The sequence below is a fragment of the Suricata suricatta genome, chromosome 2 (assembly GCF_006229205.1).
Source record: "Suricata suricatta isolate VVHF042 chromosome 2, meerkat_22Aug2017_6uvM2_HiC, whole genome shotgun sequence".
Lineage (NCBI taxonomy): Eukaryota > Metazoa > Chordata > Mammalia > Carnivora > Herpestidae > Suricata > Suricata suricatta.
Genome location: NC_043701.1, coordinates 104,870,974 through 104,892,128, shown reverse-complemented (window position 1 = coordinate 104,892,128; position 21,155 = coordinate 104,870,974). Strand labels below are relative to the sequence as shown.

Here is a 21,155-nt window from a genome sequence, read left to right as displayed (position 1 = left end):
TCCCAGCAGGCAACGCCACGCTCCTTCCCGCCCCCTTGCCATGGCCCACCTGCCCGCCGCGGGTTAAGGCTGGGAGGCCGCAGCGTGCGGCGAGGGCCGCCGCACATGCGCCTTGAGGAAAGATGGCACCTGCCGGCTGCTGCTGCAGCTGCTGCTGCTGCTGTGGCGGCGCTGTGGCCGCCGCGGACGCCGCCCGGCGCGTCCTGGTGCTGCTGTTGCTGGGGGTCCTGTCCGTCGGGCAGCTCCCGGGTGCCCTGGCCACTGAGCACTACTCGCCGCTGTCCCTGCTCAAGCAGGAGCTGCAGCACCGGCAGCAGCAGGAGGCCCAGGCAGGCGGCGGCTGCAGCCCGCAGTCAGGGGACTGGGGAGAGCAGTACTCGGTCGAGTGCGGCGGTGAGTGGGCGGCGGCGGGAGGGCGTCCGGGTCGCCCGGGGTGGCGGGGCCGCGGGGACGGGCGGGCTCTGCTGCGCGGCGTGCTCCTGCGGGAGCCGGCTGGGTGAGGTGTCCTACCGGGGCCGCTTCCCGCCTCCCGCACCCACGCCGATGCGCGCCCTTCTCTGGGAGCTGCAGTGGGGAGGGTGGTGAATCGAGAAGAGAGCTGACAACATGTTCCTGGGGACCGGGTTGGTCTTTCCGGAGCCCCAGCAATTGTTGAGAGGGTGGAGGAGGAGCCGGCAAGTGGCCTGGGGCAGCGCCGCTTCCCGCTCCGTGCCCCACGGGTGCCAGGGGAGCGAGGGAGGGAAAAACGGGAGGACGGGGCCCACTGGGGGAGGGGGGCGCGCTCGTAGGGGGGTCGCCTGGCCCGTCTTAGGCCTGGAAATCAGGTTTTCTGACCTGGGTTTGATGTCTTGTATTAAATATAATCTCCGAATTCGATCCCTGGAAGAAAGAAGGGAACAAAAGAGTAAGCCTGTTTTATCTGTTCGATGACATCTTGCTTCCAGTTATTTAAGACTGACCTGTGACCTGTCAGGTGTCTCCCAAGGAGTAAGGCGCCCCCGCGGGCCTTCGGCCTGTGTCCCTGAGAGCCGTGCGTATTGGAAGTAGGCCCGCTCATTCATTAAGATGGGCGCAGTTGCGCTCAGTTTAATAAGTCATGGTAGATGCCTTAGGGACAAATACATGTGTGTGTGTTATTTGTATTGACGTTTCCATCGGGTCTTTTCACCCTTCAATCTCCCCTCCCCTTCCTTTTCCTTCCTGTCCTTTTCTTCCCCCTGATTCCCTCAAGGCTTGCTTCTGAAAGGTCTGGGTTTACCTAACTCTAGAAACTGTCTTATCGCCTTTATGGTTTGACAGAGGTGTGCTTGAACATTGTGTAACCGGGAAGACAGTAAGCGTTTTTTAGCGAAGAGGAGAGGTCAAGATTAGCACACTCTGATTTCCTTTTAGCACAATCTGACTCCTTTGAGGAAGTCTCACTCGCTGACTTTGTTTTGTCGCGGGCCTTGGCTGGTAACCGCATAAAAAACCTGGCTGGCAACCGCATAAAAAACCTGGCTGGCCTCATGTGGTGGGAAAAGAATGGCTTTTTCCCTCCGCCACTTCCTGCGACTCTGAACATGTTAATTGCTTGTGTTTGCAAAATTGCCTCCTCTGTATGTTGAAGACACGGTTACCTAATGACTGGGTTTCATTTTCTTCACAAGACTGCTGTGGGAAAAGTGAGAAATAGCCAACATATATAGAGTGCTTGCTGTATGCCAAGTGCTGCTGTAAGAGTAGGTAGATTAGCCTATTTTCTTCAGTCTGTCAGAACATGAGTCCCCACCTCATTGGATGGTGGCTTATTTTCTTCAGATGAGGAAACCGAGACCCTGTGACGTAAATCATCACTTTCCTACCGGCCCACAGCTGTAACGGCCGGGTGGTCAGGCTCTGGACCAAGCTTTGTCTTAGACACTAAAGTCATTATAGGTAGGGAAACACATCTGTCATTTTTACTAGCATACAGCACGTATTATGTAAACCTTAATTTCCCCTTCCCTCTTACAGTCATGTGATGCTCAGTGGCCCCAGGAGACACAGATTCTAGGCAGGGGAAGATAGAAATTGATTTGTATTATGAAATGGATTGATAGTATGGGTCGAGGTGGCTCATTTCTCTCTATGGCATCAGACTTATGCCAGTCTTTGAGTCCTTATTTGGGCCAACTCTGATCTGTACTATGCTTTTCCCCCAAGGTAACATAAGTTTTCATGAACCGGGTATTTGGAGGAATTTTCCTGTCCATTCTACCATTCCCTCATATGGGGAAACCATTATCCAGGGTTCTTTGCATCAGAGGATAAATGTGATAGTTTGAGGCTTTAAGCATCATTTTTCAGATGTTTCAACTTTTTATTTATCTCCCCCATGTAGCACGTAGTTTCTTAGTTCGGCCTTCCACATGGGCTGTTGCAAGTATGTGGCGTGAGTGAGCCTTGGAGCTGGCCTCCCGGGGCTGACACGAATGTCTGATAGTTCCCGACAGGGGCTGAAGTCGTTTGGCTGCTGCTGCTCTTCCCCAGTTAATAATTCCCAAAGGCAACTGCTTCTGCTACTTGGCACTCCAGCTGCGGGACGTGGCGGAGGCCATCTCTGTTATGGTAGAGACTCCCCAGTGTCTCTCTCCCTCCTCATCTTGGACAAGTGGGTAGAAGCCGGACCCTGTGAAACTGCCCCGGTCCCTCACTGGTCCGAGAAGAACAGATGCGGGAACAAATTCAGGATTTACGGCTGATCATATCATAGCCCAGGGGCTCACTTTCTGAATCCAGAGCTCCCTTCTAATCAACAGAAGGGCTTAGAGAAATGCCAGGATCCAGAATGAATCTGGTCTTGAGAGCCTCACTGTCTATTAATCACATCGTCATTGCTCACTGGCATTCCAGCCGCGAGCCTGCCCGTGTCGTGCCAGTCCCGATGCAGAGGACAGACACAGATGCACTGCCACTTTTCAGGAGCCTTGCCACAGCTTTCGGATTCAGATGGCTGCATTGATACCTGCTAGGGTCTAAATCTGCACACCTGCTGTTGAGCTGTATGTGTATTCTCGTAACTCCAAACCCCCAGTGATTCCAGGGCCAAAGACAGTATGTCTCCCTATGGTGGGAGCCCGTAGGTCTGAACAGAGCACTGGCAATGCCTGCTTGTGCTGTGTGGCCCACCAGCAGAGGGAACTCAGCGCCCTGGGACCAGCCTCATGCTCAGTGGGCTGAGCCCCATGGAGGCCTGGCTGCAGGGGTAGCACGGATGGCTAGGCACCAGGGGTCTCAGTCTGACTTTGCTGTGCCCAGGTCCCCTTCGGCTTTCTCCGCTGGCACGTTTTTACGTTGTATTTGAAAAGCATGTATAACCACAAACGTCAGCTCATCTGTTTTCCTGTGGGACAAATAATCTTTTCTAAAATGTGAACACTGTAATGTACATATTTTTCAAATAAAAATCAGTTTCCCAGGGCACCTGGGTAGCTCAGTTGGTTAAACATCTGACTTTGGTTCAGGTCATGTTCTCACAGTTGGGGAGCACAAGCCCCAAGTTGAGCTTTGCACTGACAGTGCAGAGCCTCCTTCTCTCTCTTCCCCTCCCCCTCCTGGCAGTATCTCTCTCTCAAAAATCAATAAGTAGACATTAAAAAAAAAAATTTTCCCTTCCTTGTTACCTTTGCCCTGTTTGTAGTTTGGAATTGCATGAAGAAATAAAGAACAGAAAGTTTTCCTCAAATTTTCCCCCTAGTCTTATGTGAATAAAACTGTACGTTATTTAATCCTCGACACTGCAGCAGGTACTGTTTTTATCCCCATTCTACCTAAGGTGAAACTGAGGCGAAGAGAAGTTAGGGAAGGTCCAGCAGTGGAGCATAGAGCCAGGATTTGAACCTGCCCTCCTGACCATCTGTGCATTATTTCCTTAATAATAATATCTGTTTATTAGTATACTTTCTTATTAATGATCAACTCCTGCAGCCTTCACCTTTGTTGAAAGTTACATTCTTAAATAACTTCTAGAATATTCTTTGTACGTGCATGGAAGGATGGTTCACTGCACTGAATATTTTGAACTGTAGAGCCAGAGTGGATCTGTCCTCTTGCAGGACAGCTGTATGCCTCCCACTTGCTGCTCAGTGTTCAGGAACCTAGGGAGACAGCAGCTCTGGGTGGCTTCCCCAAGTGGGGCCTGTTCTGGTGCAGGAAGAGTCCAGTGTTCGTAGGCCCCCCGAGAAGTGCCTTGAAGGAGGAAGAGAGTTTTGGTGGGGACCAGGGAAGGCCTCTCGTATGGTGGCATCAACAGAGTCCAGAGCAGAGCGAGCCTGGGGGAGGTCTTAGAGATACCTTAATTTGGCACCATAGTGTTACAGGTCAGGCCAGTTCAGGTCTAGATAAGCTGTAACATGTCACGTTGATTTAAGAATTCGTCTCTGTCCCCTCTGTGCCTCCTGTGATAGCTACATTGCATCGTCTTCAATGGCGGCGTTCATCCTGTATGAAATACATCTTTTGTGTGTGCTTTAGGGACCAAGACATAGTTTAGTAGTTCACACATGGGCACCTCTAGCAATTGTTTCAAAAACACTTTCATTTTCCTTCTTTGAAAATGTAGTATTTATAAGGACAGTGGCTTTGTGATTTTTCTTTTCTTTCCTTTTTTTTTCCTGCCTTCTTGAGACTTTTGTCTGCCCCTAAGTTAGGTAGCCCTGGTGCTGGAGGTCTCTCTGGAACTTTGGAAATGGCCACCTTCATCTAGCTGGCAGCATTAGTACTATCTATGCATCATGTCTCAGTCAAGTTCAACAGTTAATTTACAACCTGAAGTAATTTTCCTTAGTTTATTGAAATTAGTCCAAGATTTGAGTTTATTTTCCCATAGTTCTGTGTGTAGAAAAGGGAGTTCGTGTCTGATTTGGGAGTTGTTAACTGTCACAAAAATAAGGAAGTAGCTACAAACCTGACTGTTTTTGACAGTAAGACCTAAAGATATATCTTTCTAACTAAAGGAGTCAGTTATTTAAATACGTGAAATCGGTCTTCTTGCTCACAGTACTTAAATCATTGCTATGCCTTAGACGTGGCAGGGAATCAGTAGAAGGAGGGAAGCTTTTATAATGAGAGTTATTTCCTTTTTTTGTTTGGGCTGTGAGGAAGTTAAGAACCACATTTTAAGCCTAGTCATGGGAACTGCGTTAGCATATTTGCTTGATATGCTTCTGCCCTTGGCCCTGATTCTCCGTGAGTGTTACCACATACAGGTTTGTGGCAAATCTCTTCTAGTCTTTTTTTTTTTTAAGGTCTACAGAAGTAGGTTTGCCAGTATAAGATAACTAGCCTATTTTGAGTACAGAGATGGAGGCCGAGAGTGGGAAAGAGATTTATGTATGTGTCTCCCCCGGCCCTGGCCACTGGGGCATCGCCTGGAGACTGCCTGCCTCTTTTGCATCTTTCGGAAAGTCTTCTGGTTTAAGTTGCCTTTTATAGCATGAGCCCTGTGAAGCTGGTAGCTGTGTGCTATTTGCATACGTGTTAAGCTTCCTCAAATAGATCTATTCTTAAAAATTCCATTCACCTTTTGAACAGCCTGTACACCTGTAGATGTGTTCAGCTTTGGGTAACGAGGGATCGTTGCTCTCTGGATGAGGGTGAAAGGTAATGTGGCCTGGGGTTTCGAACCTACCCTGCATGGAACGTGCCTACAGGAAGTGGCAGAGCACTTCGGGTATATGGACTTTCTAAGAAGTTCAACAGCTTGTAGACACGGCTTGGCTTCATTGCATTCCCTACATGCTTGGCTGACTGGCCAACTTTTGAAGCTTCCCACTTTTCACCATGTGGTGTTTTAAAGAGGCCATTTTATCTCTTTGTTTGGGCTTGTTACCTTGCAGATAGAATAAATGCGAAATTACTGAAGTAGCAGAATTTGAATCCTTCTCACTTTGGGTTAATGCTCTCTTAACATTTTCATTCTGTTATCTTTTTTATTTTTTTCTTTTATTGAAACATGACGCATATGTAGAAAAATGTATCCCAAGTGTTTTCAGAAGCGAACAATCTGTGTAACCGGAAGGAGCCCCAAATAAATAACTGATACTTGTTTCTAAGCTTGCTAGTAAAGTCCCCCGCCCCATTCCCTTAGTTTCTTTCGGAGATAATTTGGTGCGGCTTTATGTCTCATTCAGGAACCAGCACAGCGAGGTTTGCTCTGTTCAGGGGCTGGTATCCTTCACGTAGACACTCAGAAATCCTGGGGCAGATGGTCCACCTCTTCTATGCGAAAGACCATTTGAGTTCACTTGCGACGTTTTCCCGTCTGCAGTGGGGTGTTCGAAGCGATTCTGTTCCCTTTTCACCAATGGTTTCGCATCTTTGCCTCTGTGTGCTTCAGCTGCCCCAGTAGAGTTGATGATATTTGACAGCATGTGTAGGTTTATGGACAAGGTCTTCAGCTCTTAAAAGTATGTGCCACTTGGAGGAACTGACGCATCTTTAATCTGTGTACAACCCCAGGCTAAGTGAAAAGCCTCTGTGATTAAGGCTGGCTGCTCACTTCGCTGGCTCCAGCATCCCCTCTTTCCTGCTCCTGGATCTGTTCTTGGATCAGCACCACATAAGGTACTTCCCTCCCTCTTCTTCCATTTTGTGCAGCTGACCAGCTCCCCCCCCTTTTTTTTTTTGGTTTTATACATTCTTTACACATGTTGATATTTTTCCGATACAGCTTTGATCATATTATGTTCATGCTTTGTTATAAAACCAATCTGTCTCTTCAAGATGGCTTTTTGCAGATCTTGGTTCTGGTGGATTAATTATACGTTGGCTTATAATCTTGTTCTGAGTGGGCAGCTTCTATCTTCAAGTTGTTTTACGATAACTTACACATCTTAAGTACGGGTGAATGAAATTTTATTAGAGTAAAATAAACATGAATTCAGAGGAGAACTCTTCCTCCTATTACTTTTCCTGTTATTACATTCTGAGAGAAATGTACCAGTTGGGACCACCAACCAATGTGATGTACACGGTCTGCAATGGTGGTTGACTTACAGATGCAGAAATGGATCAAAGCCACAGGCTACATAACAGGTGCTGTGGACCAGCCACTGGTTTCAGGCTGCGCCTCCAGCACAACAGTGCTTTCTGCTCTTCCCGGGTCACCCTACACCTGGGACTAGAATTGCCAGTAAGTATCGGGCACCTGACTTCCAAGTCCTAGCCCATCGGTAGGACAAGCTCGGTCATCCTAGCTTCTAGGTGAACTTGGCACGCTGTTCTAACTAGAGCGAGGTGGCAAGTGCAGCCCAGCAGCTGTTGGGTTCCTTATAAAACATCTTCCTTCAGGGATTGGCTCCGAGTGTGCTGTTTGCAAGCTTTCAGGCAGTTTCATGTGGACATCTGACTGTATGACAAATACGTGGTACTTCCAACGCCCCTGCCCACCTCCTCTCCTCCCCAGGAGGTAATGTGATTGAGGAAGACGCAATCAGCAAGAACTTCCCACCACCACAGGTACAGCGCGCTGCGGCCCTAGGATGGCTTCTGCCTTTGGTCCAGGCACTGTGCGCGCTGTGCGGAGTCCCCGGAGCCTCTGCGGAGGGGAGCACACCCCTGTGCGGGAGGTCTCATCCCCTCATCTTCCATCAGCATTCATATGGCTATGATTGCTCCCGTCTGGAACACACCAGTAACCAAGACAGGACCACATGTGCTTCCATTCCCTGCTTGTGTGTGTGTGTGTGTGTCTCTCTGCTTCCTTTATTGCAGAATTCCCCAGAGGAGACGTGTCAATGCACTGTCTCCCTGTCTCCAGTTCTGTGCCGAACCTACTGCAGTCGGCCACACATGCCTTCACCAAAGCTGCTCTTCTGAAAATCTGGTCTGTGGGGTTTGGGAGGACAGGAAGGAAGTCTAATGGCATTGCTAGGACCCAGCATGGGCAGAATGGGTGGTGACAAGTGGACCGTGCACCTCTGTTGATGTGGTGTCCCAGAGCACAGATGTGGCAAGCCTCAGCTTTGCGATTTCTGCATCTTGTGATTTAAACACACCTGTTAACACTGAGCTCATCCACCTAAGGCACGTTTTCCCTACATCAGAGGATGGAAGAGCAGGGGAAGGAGTGTTTTGAGAGCATTTTGAAAGCTGTCAAGTTCTGCGAAGACCAAAATAATCTTAAGAAGGAAGAAGAAATCAACAGGGGGAAGAAATGGCAATTTCCAGGTTATGTGTATAGTGGACGCTTGAACATTGCAGCGGGTTAGGGGCACCAACCAATTCTCCCCCCCTACCCCCACACCATCAAAAATCCATGTATAACCTCTGACTCCCCCCAAACTTAATTACTAGTAGCCTACTGTTGACCAGAAGGCTTACTAATAACAAGAGGTCAATGAACACATATTTTGTATATATATTATATACCGTATTCTTAGAATAAAATAGACTAGAGAAAAGGAAATGTAGTTAAGAAAATCATAAGGAGAAAATACATTTACAGTAGTATGCTACATTTATTTTTAAAAGTCTGCATGTAAGTGGACCCACACTGTTCCCACCCATGTGGTTCAAGGGCTGGCCCCATCAACCTGTACCAACCATTTCTTGTGAATTCTGGACATCATATCTATTCCTCACAGTAGCCCTGTGAGGGTATGTGGTGCTGCTTGTGCCTGTTTTACGAGTGAGGAAACTGAGGCTAAGAGATACAGAAGGACTTGCACACAGTCAGCCAGCTAGGCCTCTGATCTGGGTCAGTCTGGCTCCACAGCCCACGCCCTGAACAACTCTGACTTTGCCTCCACACTAATTATTCTTTCTCTGACTTCAGATTTAATCACATTTCACAATAAGAGCTGGTTCTTCGAAAATACTGGTAACGTTTAGACAGTTGTCTTGCAAGGCTAATCAAGAAAGAAGAAACAAATATTTGACTTCAGGAATAAGGGAGTACAATGAAGAATGAAAATCATTGTAATAACTCCATGTATAGTTTTATGGCAAAGATGTGGAACAATTCAAAGAAAGTAATTCTTTATGTTTTTGAGTACACGAGCCGGGGAGGGGGCAGAGGGAGACAGAATCCTAAGCCAGCTCCATGCTCAGCACAGAGCCCGACGTGGGGCTTGATCCCTCGACCCTGGCTAGGGTCACGACCGGGGTGAAAATCAGGAGTCAGGCGCTTAGCCGACTGAGCCACCCAGGCGGCCCTCAAAGAAATGTTCTTGAGATAGTGTTTTAGAAAAAAGGTCACTCACCAAGCTGATTTGCCCTCCTCTTAGACATCTTGTCCCCACCAGGGTCAGCTCTGTTCTTCTCCTCACATTTAACCTTCCTGAGCTGCCAGAGAGACCCTGCCTACACCCCCTGTTCAATCATCCATCTTAAGTTAATGGTGATCAAATTCATATCTGTCGCTCTGACCTTCTCTGGAATTGGCCCTTGAGTGCCCCCTAAAGCCGTTCTTCTTCCTAAACCTGCCATTTTGCTGAACAGCACTTCCCCTTTCAGTGCTACACAAAATGGAGAGCCATGTCTTTGTCCCCTTCCCGTGCCTAATTTTTCTCAAAGCCCAGGCTTTTTTTTTTTTTTTTTAACCTCCTATATCTCTTTGGAGTCTGACCCTCCATTTTCAACCCAGTGGCCTCCATCTTTGTTGGGACTGTCCCCATGCTGTAGCTGGCCACGCCCCCCCCCCCTTCTCTCCTCACATAAGTGTCCATGATCTTTCTTCTGCTGGAGCCTTCTGTGGTGTCTCAGTATTGAAGAAGGATGGGAGTAAATGAACTGGATACTAAGGTTGAGCAAGAAAAGGGTTGGATATTAGATGCACACTGCCTAGAACAAATCCAGAATAAATGAGTTAGAAACAGCAGCAATAGAATTGATAAATTGATCTAAGAGTTGGCTTTTTTTAAAAAAGAATAAAATAGATAAACCTGATAAGGCTAACACATAAGTAGGTGAGCAGATATAAATGTAAATTAGGAGGGGCTGTGTGGACAGTGATAGAGGCCATTAGAATGGAGACAAATGTGAAGAAATCGCTGCTAATAAGGTTAAAAATATGAAGCAATGAATAAATGTCCAGGAAGATGACCTGGAAGAAAAAGATGAGATTCTATAATATTCTAAAAACCCGTGAACCATGAGATTATGACCTGATCTGAGGTCGGACACTTAATTGACTGAGCCACCCAGGCGCCCCATGGAGTAATTATCTTTAAATTTTACTTGCATTATCTGAGCAAGGAGGAAAACAGAGGCTCTTCCTAATTGTGTGAAAATCTACAGAGGAGTACTTCTTTACAAAATTTAATCTATTCAAGTTTTTTATTAACCTATGTGAAATTTTACAACTTTTCTGTAAAATCTATACATTCAAATGTGTTGTGATTAAAGAGAAAATTGGTGGATAGTCATTGATTGAGTACATATTTGTTGAGCATCTACCTTGTTCCTGTCCCTGCTCAGTGGTCTTCCAAACCAGAAATGACCCCATCCTTGTATATGAATCTTACTGTTGAGTGACGGAAACCACGGTAATGGAAATCACACAGAAACATGAAATCACGGCAGCTTAAAGACCTTATGAAATAGAGCAAGTGCCGGGAAGCAGCTTGCTCAGGGAGTTTCGGAGGATGTGAATAATATTAGCATCAGCTAACACTGGTATTTTTAACAGGGTAGAGGCACACTTCTAATCCCCATTGTGAAGACAAGGGAACCGAGGCAGGGAGGCTAAGTAATTTGCTGATGGGTCCCCTCTAGCAATGCAGTAGAGCTGCCATTTGAGCCCAGACTGTCTGGTTGTGAATCTGTGCCAGAGAGAAGGAAGGGGGACCTGAGGGGAGTCTCAGATATAAAAGGTGGCTGGTCCACGGGTGGCTGGTGGGACAGGCAGAGCGATCTAGGCAGAAAAATAGCATATGTAAATCTCCTGTCTTAACTGGCTGGAGCTGAATATTTTATCTCTGCGCATTACTGAATTCCTAATAGCTCTATTAATGTTTCCGTATCCAGTTGGTAATTGTATCATCTACATGTAATGATATCAAGGTCTTTTTAATATTTATACTCATCTAGCATCTTATTGAATGAGATAAAACCTCCAAAAAAGTGCTCAATACTAGTACTACGACTTATTCCTGACATTAATACTTTATTTAATGACCCAGCGTTTCCACTTTTGGTAAGACTTTTTCATTGAACATTTATGAACATCCAGTGGGAAGATGCTGTGTGTGGGTATGGGGGGACATTGATGTAGTTTACCATATAAAGGAAGGGTTCTCCTATTCTTTGTTTTTTTCTTTTTTATTTATTTAAAAATCTTTTTTTAATGTTTGTTTATTTTTGAGAGAGACAGAATGCAAGCTGGGGAGGGGCAGAGAGAGAGGGAGACACAGAATCTGAAGCAGGCTCCAGGCTCTGAGCTGTCAGCACAGGGCCCCGTGTGGGGCTCGAACTCACCAACTGTGAGATCATGGCCTGATCTGAACTTGGACACTTAACCAACTGAGCCACTCAGGCACCCCTACACTTTTAACAATTCTAATAAAAATCATACAGCGATGTTTTGGTTTTGGATCCTTAACATAATAACAAGTTTATCTGAAAGAAGAATGTTGATCCAAATTGCCAAGTAACTTTTGAAAAAAAATTGATGAGGCTTTCCTTTACATTAAAATGTGTGCATTTATTATAAGGATACAATATGAGAACAATGTGATATTTTGAAGTCAGTAGGCAGATCATTATAAGGAATTAGTCTAGAAACAACAAAATACAGGTTTATTGTAAAACATTGAAAATTTAAAGATTAAATTAAAAATGATGTATCATCTCACTAAGTTTAAATTTAAATAGTACAGAAGAAAGTTTACTCATATGGGGAAGTGTTTATATTACATTGTTACATGAAAAGAGCAGGTTACAAAACAATGTATCTCTTTCCGGTCTCACAACTTAATGATAACAATAGCAGCAAACATCTTCTATCTCCTCTTTTGTTCCAGAAACTGTACCAAATACTTCACTTATATCTCCTTGCCTATTTTTTTTAAAGTTTATTTACCAATTTTGAGAGAGAGAGGGAGAGAGAGAATCCCAAGCAGGCTCTGTGTTCTCAGCAAAGATCCTGACATGGGGCTCGATCCCATAAACTGGGAGATCATGACATGAGCCAAAATCAAGAGATAGACACTTAACTCACCAGGTGCCCCTGTATCTTCTTGTTTAAATCAACCACTCCTGTGAAGTAGATACTATCAACAACCCTGTTTTACAAATGGAGAAACCAAAGATTGGTGAGGCTTCTAGGACAGTGGCCAAGAGCTAGTAAGTAGTTGCAGAGAACAGGAATTCAACCCGTCTGTCCTGTTTCAGAATTGTCCCTCTTAATTACAAAATAGCAAAGTTTTCACAGTGGTTCTCAACGTGTGGTAGCATTCTCAATGACTTTTATTTATGTTTTGTGATTTTTAAAAAATATTTTCTAGAAAGAACACGGATTACTACTGTAATTTTTTAAACATCAGTGCCCATATAGATTGGATAGTCATCTGTGAGAACTATTGTAGTTGGATATAAATGATTTCTAAGCTTCCTTTTAAAAATATAGAAACAGACCCCGGTGACTGTTGTAAAGGTAGATAACTGGAAAATGATAGACATTTGCTTTTATATGTTAGGTCAGAATAGATAAAATGACTTAACCATTAGCAGAGGAAACACATGATTTACAAAAGAAGAGGTACAAATGGGCAATCAACCAGAAGTTTGGTCTCACTAGTGCAAATTTCAGATCAGGAAGAGATAAAAAAAAAAAAAGAACAGAACGAGCAGAGTGAAATAGACTGTCTTCTACACTGTTGGGGGCGGGGATGAAAATATTATTACATCGCGAGAGGGAAATGGGGCAGCATATGTGAAAGGTTTTAAAGCTGTTTACACCCTTTGCCTCAGCAATTGTATTTGTTAGAATTTTATTGCCAAGTTGGGCGAATTTAAAAAATATAGGTCAAGCATACTTAAAAAACACTATCCTACGGGGGAAAGGATAGCCTAATTACCCAGAGATGGTGAGGCTTCACATAAGGGGATGGGTGCTGTGCGGCCGCTTACAGCTACGCAGATGCATATTTATTAAAACGGAAATGAATCCCACCAAGTGGAGGGATTGCTGGAAGAGAGTGAGGCCACGTGTCTGCAGTGCTTTCCGCAGTGCGTAGTGCATCACAAGGCCTCAAACGTTAGCTTTAAGGAGAAATCGGTAATACGTTAATGCATTTCCAGCTACCTACCAACAACCATCGCTGCTTCCTCACTCTTGTCAGACTAACCCTTTCTTTTGGCTCCAAGACTCTCCAGTCTGACCACTCACGTTCCAACCTCATATCTTTTATTTTCCAACAGCAGCGTTGTCTGCTTTCTGCTTTTTTGCATTTTCTTATCTTTGTACTTCTGTATACACCACTCATCCCACAGCGGTGGGAATACCCATCCATCACTGTTCCCCAGTCTAGACCCACCCATCCTTTTATTATTTATTTGTTAAATTTATATCCAAGTCACTTAGCATGTAGTGCTGTAGTGATCAGAAGTAGAATCCAGTGGTCCATCCCCTACACGTAGCACCCAGTGCTCATGTCAAGTGTCTCCCTAATGCCCCTTGCCCATTTAGCCCATCACCTTGCCTCCAGCACCCCTCAGTTCTCTGTATTTAAGAGTCTCTTATGTTTTGTTCCTCTCCCTGTTTTTTTCTATTATTTTTGTGTCCCTTCCCTTATGTTCATCTGTTTTGTATCTTAAATTCCACATATGAGTGAAGTCATATGATATTTATCTTTCTCCGACTAATTTCACTTAATGTAATACACTCCATCTGCCTTGTTGCGAATGGTGAGATTTCACTGTTTGTGATTGCTGAGTAATACTTTGTGATTGCTGAGTAATACTCTATACACCACATCTTGTTTATCCATTCATCCATCGATGGACATTTGGGCTCTTTCCATACTATGGCTATTGTCGATAGCACTGCTATAAACATTGGGGTGCATGTGTCCCATCAAAATAGCACACTTGTATCCTTTGGTTAAATACCTAGTTGTGCAATTGCTGGGTGGTAAAATAATTCTATTTTTAGTTTTTTGAGGAACCTCCATAGTGTTTTCCATAGTGGCTGCACCAGTTTGCATTCCCACCAGCAGTGCAAAAGGATTCCTCTTTCTCTGCATCCTCACCATCTTTTGTTGCCTGAGTTGTAAATTTTAGTCATTCTGACAGGTGTGAGGTAGTATCTCACTGTGGTTTTCATTTGTATTTGCCTGATGAGGAGTGATGTTGGGCATTTTTTCATGTGTCTGTTAGCAATCTGGATGTCTTCTTTGGAGAAGTGTCTATTCATGTCTTTTGCCCATTTCTTCACTTGATTATTTGCTTTTTGGGTGTTGAGTTTGATAAGTTCTTTATAGAGTTAGTATATTACCCCATTATCTGCTGTGTTATTTGCAAGTATCTTCTTCCATTCTGTCAGTTGCCTTGTAGTTTTGCTGATTGTCTCCTTCACCATCCAGAAGCTTTTTATCTTGATGAGGTCCCAATAGTTCATTTTTGCTTTTGTTTCTGGTGCCTTGAGAGACATGTTGAGTAAGGAGCTGCTGTGGCCAAGGTCAAAGAGGTTGTTGCCTGCTTTCTCCTCTAGGATTTTGCTGGCTTCCTGTCTTATGCTTAGGTCTTTTGTCCATTTTGAGTTTATTTTTGTGTAGAGTGTAAGAAAGTGGTCCAGTTCATTCTTCTGCCTGTTGCTGTCCAGTTTTCCCACCAGCATTTCCTGAAGAGAATGTCTTTATTCCGCTGGATATTCTTTCCTGCTTTGTCAAAGATTAGTTGGCCATATGTTTCTGGGTCCATTTCGGGGTTCTCTTTTGATCTAAGTGTCTGTTTTTATGCCAGTACCATACTGTCTTGGTGATTACAATACATCTTGAAGTCCAGAACTATGGTGCTTCCAGCTTTGGCTTTTTCAGGGTTGCTTTGGTTATTTGGGGTCTTTTCTGGTTCCATACAAATTTTAGGATTGTTTGTTTATCCATTCGCCTGGATAAACTCTGCTCTATGCAGGATGCTGGTGTTATTTTGATAGAGATTGCATTGAATATGTAGATTGCTTTGGGTAGTATCGGCATTTTAACAATTTTGTTCCTCCAATCCATGAGCATGGAATATTTTTCCTTTTTGTGTGTGTCTTCTTCCATTTCTTTCATAAGCTTTTTGTAGTTTTTGGTGTATAGATTTTTCACCTCTTAGGTTTATTCCTAGATATTTAATGTAAGTGGATTGATTTCTCTTTCTGTTGCCGCATTATTGGTGTATAGAAATGCGACCGATTTCTGTGCATGGATTTTATTTCCTGTGACTTTGCTGAATTCATGGATCAGTTCTAGCAGGTTTTTGGTGGTATCTTTTGGGTTTTCCATATAGAGTATCATGTCATCTTTGAAGATTGAAAGTTTGACTTCCTCCTTGCCAGTTTGGATGCCTTTTATTTCTTTGTGTGTCTGATTGTTGAGACTAGGCCTTCCAATACTATGTTGAATAACAGTGGTAAGAGTGGATACCCCTGTCGTTTTCTTGACCTTAGGGGGAAGGCACGCAGTTTTTCCCCATTGAGGATGATGTTAGTAGAACCCACCTATTCTTTTAACCTCTGCTTGGGCCTTGTGAAATTTAACCTTCTAGCTTCAGAAATCCCTTACCATCTAGGGCTTGTTGATATATCAGCTCTAATCTCCAGACACAAATGAGACTTTATCTCCGTTGGTTCACATGGTCCGTTGAACACAATTTGATGCTCTTTAAATGACTGAATTACAGCATAGATTTAAAAATAATTGTTGAGGCAAAATTCACATAACAAAATTAACTGCTTTCCATTGAACAGTTGTGTGGCATTGAGCACAGTTACAAGGTTGTGCAGCCACCCCCAAACCTTTCCATCACTCCAAAGTAAGCCCTCTCCCCCCTTAGCAGTTTCTTCCTCTCCCCTTCTTCAGCCGTGGATGTGCACTCTGTCTCTATGGATTTACCTTTTCTGGCTATTTTCTATCAGTGACTCACACAATATGTGACCTTTTGTGTCTGGCTTCTTTCACTTAGTTTTTGTTTTGGAGATGCTAACTCATTTATATTTTGGAGGTTTTCTCCATAAAATATTTCATTTTTAAAAAAAATTTATCTTTAACATTTGAATATTTCCAAATACAGGCAAGCATTTTAGATGTAGCTTAGAGTAAAAAGTCTCCAAATTTTGAAATGGTTAAAGTATAAAGGTAGATTTATTATTTGAAGAGTAAAGTGTTATACTTATTAATGGTGATTGCAGTACTTTATTCTGTTTTGAGGCTAAATAATATTCCACTGTATGTATATACCACAGTTTACCCACTGTCTGTTGATGAACATTTGGGCTGTTTCCACCATTAGGTTGTTGTAAATATTGCTTCCGTGAAGATGCACGTACATGTACTTGTTTGACTCCCTATTTTTAGTTCTGTTGGGTATGTACCTAGTGATGGAATAGTGGGACAGTATCTTAATTCTGTGTTCAACTTTTTGATGAACAAGTAAACCATCTTCCATAGTGGCCATACCATTTTACACGGCAATGTACAAGGGCTCTAATTTCTCTACATCCTTGCCAACACTTGTGATTTTCCATTAAAAAAAAAAAAAGCCGTCCTTGTGGGCAAACCTCATTGTGGTTTGATTTACATCCTCTACTTAATAATGATGTAGAGAACCTTTCCATGTACTCAGTGGCCATTTGTGTATCTTTGGAGAATTGCCTATTCCAGGTTTTTGCCCATTTTTTAATTGGGTTGTCTTTTGTTGTTGAAATCAGGAGTTATTTATTTATTTTGGATTCTAGACCCTTAGTACATATCTTTTAACATTAGATCTCCCTGGCTCAACTTTGTTCTCCCTTTTGTGTTTTTTTTTTTTTTCTTAACCTATGGTAACTGCTGCCAGGTAAGAGATGGCTGAAAAAGTGATCTTAACAACTACTGTATTAGTGACTGTGACGACAGTCACTGACAGCTGTGCAAGATATTTGGAAACTATAGAATGTTATGCAGCTGTAAAGTAGAAGGTAGGATGCCCCTTTTAGTGGTTTTTTTATTTTTTTAGTGCTTATCCTTATTTTGGTTTTGTGGATTCTTTGTGTGCGCGCGCGCGCGCGCGTGTGTGTGTGTGTGTTCTTAACATTCATAGTTAAACACCTAAAAGCCATAAATTTCAGGTTTGTAGAATAACCAGTAATATTTGCTTTTCAGAGTCATCCTTTCTGAACTTCCATGACTCAGACTGTGAACCCAAAGGGCCGCCACCCTGTGACTCACTGCTCTCCCTCAACACTGAAAAGATCCTGGTACGCATCTTCTGTACATGCGTCTGTTTTTATGACCTAAAACACAATGATACATGTTTCGAAAGGCACAGGTCACCTGTTTATCAACTAGGAGTTGGTTCCAGTTGTTCTATTTGCATAAGATAAAGATAGGTCATCTGGTATTTAGTCACATTAAATTATTATGACTTACGGATTGGGTGGTTGATCATTCTAGACCTTGGCCTTTTTACTTCTAAGTTCCAAGGAATAAAGGGGAGATTATGGCTGAGCCTTACTTCTAGGAACCTAATGTACTTTGAGGTATAACAGCTTATTTTTCCAGCCTTTGCCTGTGTGGATATGTTTTATATCAATGTTTTTAACTACCAGCACCAGCTGAACTGTGCAGGAGGCCTCTCCACTGCAGGGATGAGTTCCTGGCTCTACGTAGCGTCTGTCTCTGCCTGTCCGTGTCCGCACGTACACCCCTCCAGCCTCGCTGTCTCGGGTGCAAGGCTCCTTTTTGTTGTTGTTGTTCACACTTAATTCACTGAAGCTGAGTTGTTCTTTCAGTGCCCAATGGGAACATATTTTTTCTCCAGGCCTTTTCCTTCAACATCCATATAGATACTATTTGCTTCTTGTGTTTATAATTTCCCTCCAGGTTGCTCTTTCTTCTCCATATAAAGCTTTGACTTTGCATGTAAGAACTACTGAAAATGGGTAGAATTTGCAAGCAAGAGAATGATCAACAGGTGTTACCTAACTCGTTGCATAGCAGTCAACTCAATATATGTAAGAATTTGAACTAGACTGGTCCGCAACCAGAAGGGGCTAGCTAGTAGCGGGTTGGCCGTCACTGAAAACACTTATGTGGAAATTGGGAAATCCCCATGTTGGGTAGGGGATTAGATTCTTAGAATTATCAGGGACCTACCATCTTACCGACAGTAATTCGAATATTTTCTCCGTGTTGCATTTCTAGTTTATGATGGCACTAGCTAGTAACCTATGGGAGAAAGCTCATCAATCTTGGCCTTTCATTTTCCCTAGGTTGAAAATATGGGAGTTCGACTATTCATTTCTTCATTAATTCTCCAGATATTTATTTTGCACCTATTATGTGCCAGGCGTTGTGCTAAGTAAGTACTGGGAATAATACCACAGTGAGCCAGCTAGCCTCAGTCCCTGCTCTCGTGACTCCTGGTCACTAACCAGATCATTATCCAAATAAACACAGAGGTATAGCAGAAGACAAACATAGTCTCCCATAAATTAGGGGGATCAGGTAACAGTTTCAGACCTGAAGCATAAGCAGTGACCTGAAGAATGGGTTGGAGTTAGTGTCCCAGCAAAAAGTGGGGCTGTGATTGGAACTTCTCCCCGCTGTCCACAGAAGATATCTAGAGATGCAGTATTAGAAGTGAGAAAGACTCTTTTTAGTAAGAAATTAATGTGTCCATACTGTGCTTTTCCTGCCAACTTCTGTTAGATGTTACTTCTAGTAAAATGAAAACACTTTAACTCAGATATGCTCTTCAGTATACTCTTGATGTTGCATGGTAAAGCATTTCTTCCTTTTTTTTTTTTTTTAAGTTTATTTATTTATTTTGAGAGAGAGACAGAGACCGAGGGAAAGTGAGGGAGGGGCAGAGAGAAGGAGAGATGGAGACTCTGACTCGTGCAGAGCCCGACAGAGGACTGAGAGCATGACCTGAGCCGAAATCAAAAGCTGGACGCTTAACTGACTGAGCCACCAGGCGCCCCTCGTTAATGATATCCTTTTATGATTTCATTTTTGTTTTCTTCCTGTGCCTTTCTGCCCAAAGGCTTGGCAAGTGGGAAACTCTTATGCGTACTAGATGAAATAATTAGACTAAGTACTAAAAGCATTATTCATAGACTCCTTTTCTTGGCTATATGCAGTTTACTAAGCAGACCAATGTTTTACATCTGCATGCTTATCTGTGACCACCTGACAAAGAGGGGAGCCTTGTGTCCAGTCACACCGGATGTGTACACCGTGATGCCTTCCGCATGTCGAATCTGTGGCTTCTTAAAGAATCCTTGTAGAGATCTCACCGTAAGGCTCCCCGCAGCCATGTAGAAGTACCAGCTATAGAGCAAAATGAGAAAGAGCTGATCGACTGCCTCTCTAGTCATCAGGGTTTTAGTAGAAAAAGTTAAAGGGTTAAACATTCCCTTAGTAGTAGAATTTTCAAATGTTGCATTTTGTCTGGAGTCCTAAATGGAATGAAGTGAGCATTCATCCTGATGTTGGATGCCCTTCTGGCCTACAGCTTTCCACCAGTGTTTTAACCACAGGCAGCTTATTCTTGACCTGTCTCCTTGGCAAACTAAATACCATGCTGTGTCTGAATATCAGTCTAGATTTTGAGAGTCCAGGGAGTGTAAGCAGAAGTGCCTTGTTACTCTGTTATTTGAGTCTGTGAAGCCCCAGGGCCACAGTTCATCATCTGCTAATGACCACCAGTGATTAGCCGAACAGCACAAACAGTAGTTAGAGGAGACTGGCGTGTAAAATTATTTGGCCGCCACATATGCCTGTAGGCGTCCATACTACACATTTTTTAAAAAAGAGGAACTCAGTTAATTGGGATGTCACTGAGTTCTCATCCTGTGGTTTTGCCAAAAGCCACAAGTCTTTAGTCTCTCACTGCCTTAGCTTTTCCTGTCTCTGTGTGCGTACAAGTTTGAATTGTGTCTTAGGTGAATCTCATGTGAAGTAAGTGTTTTAACATGTACCCTGTAGGCTAAGTGTATCACAACTTAGCATCAACAGTTAAGTCCTCCGGGAAGTGGCCACGGTCATGTCAGACGGGATTTCCTCCAGCACACTACAGAGCTGTCATTTCATGTGGGAGACCCATCCTGCCTGTAAAGTCACTCCAGTTACTGAGCTAACTTATTTACTTTGCCCCTAGTTTCCACTTTTGATTCAGTTTTCCTGCCAAATTGGCATATGTTTGCAGACATTCTCCGTAGGCAATTCACTGCATTGAGTAGGATGGAGATGTTCATCATCTGCTGTGCATTTTCTACTAGAATGTTTTGTTTCTTGGTCAGATTTTGTTGGTCCCTTTATGGTGTCCTCTCTGGACAACTTGTAGCTCTTATTTCTCAAGTATTTTTAGAGTTTGAAAAGCAATATTCTATCATCCAGCCGCATTGGAGAACGGATGGCTATATCATGATCCTCGCAACATAACCAAGGCCATTAAATAGTCTTTGAAAACGTGGAGGGAGTATGAAGCAGCCAGCACGATGAATCCCTGTGGAAGTGGGGAGAAGCTTGTTCTTAGAAGCAGAACCACTTATGGTAGGGAGGAGGCACATCAGTTACACGCTAAGCTCCATGCTTGAAGCACACGATTGGCATGACTTAAAGTGAATCTTTTCTCTCTTCCATATGAATCAAATGTAGCTTTAATTTGTAAAGATACAGGTGTTCATTGCAAGCCTTGTCTTCATTTGCGATAAGCTAAAATGGGTGTTTGTTTTTATTTCAGAGCCAGGCCAAGTCTATTGCAGAACAAAAGAAATTCCCTTTTGCCACGGATAATGACAGCACAAATGAAGAGCTAGGTGAGATTTGAATCTGGGGGAGAGGGGTGTTCTGGGGTATTTGCCTAGAATGTGATTCGGTGCTGAGCAGGTGGGCGAGGTGGGGAAGAGGAAAGAACGTGGGCACCAGCTTTGCCAACAGGAGCGGTGCGATCTTGGGTGGGACGTCCAGCCTTTGTGCAGGTCCATGCATCATATGTCAGAATGA

General features: G+C 43.7%; 1 protein-coding gene across 1 annotated transcript in view; it reads left to right on the top strand.

The window, feature by feature from the left end:
• The first annotated feature begins 54 nt into the window (after positions 1-54).
• The window catches only part of TTC13 (tetratricopeptide repeat domain 13), a 71,254-nt gene continuing 50,153 nt past the window's right edge, over positions 55-21,155 (top strand). Inside the window, exons 1-3 of the mRNA XM_029919349.1 lie at positions 55-393; positions 17,307-17,401; positions 20,893-20,968. Of these exons, the coding sequence (XP_029775209.1) occupies positions 123-393; positions 17,307-17,401; positions 20,893-20,968 (442 nt within the window). The 5' untranslated portion in view covers positions 55-122. The remainder of the gene's footprint in view (positions 394-17,306; positions 17,402-20,892; positions 20,969-21,155) is intronic.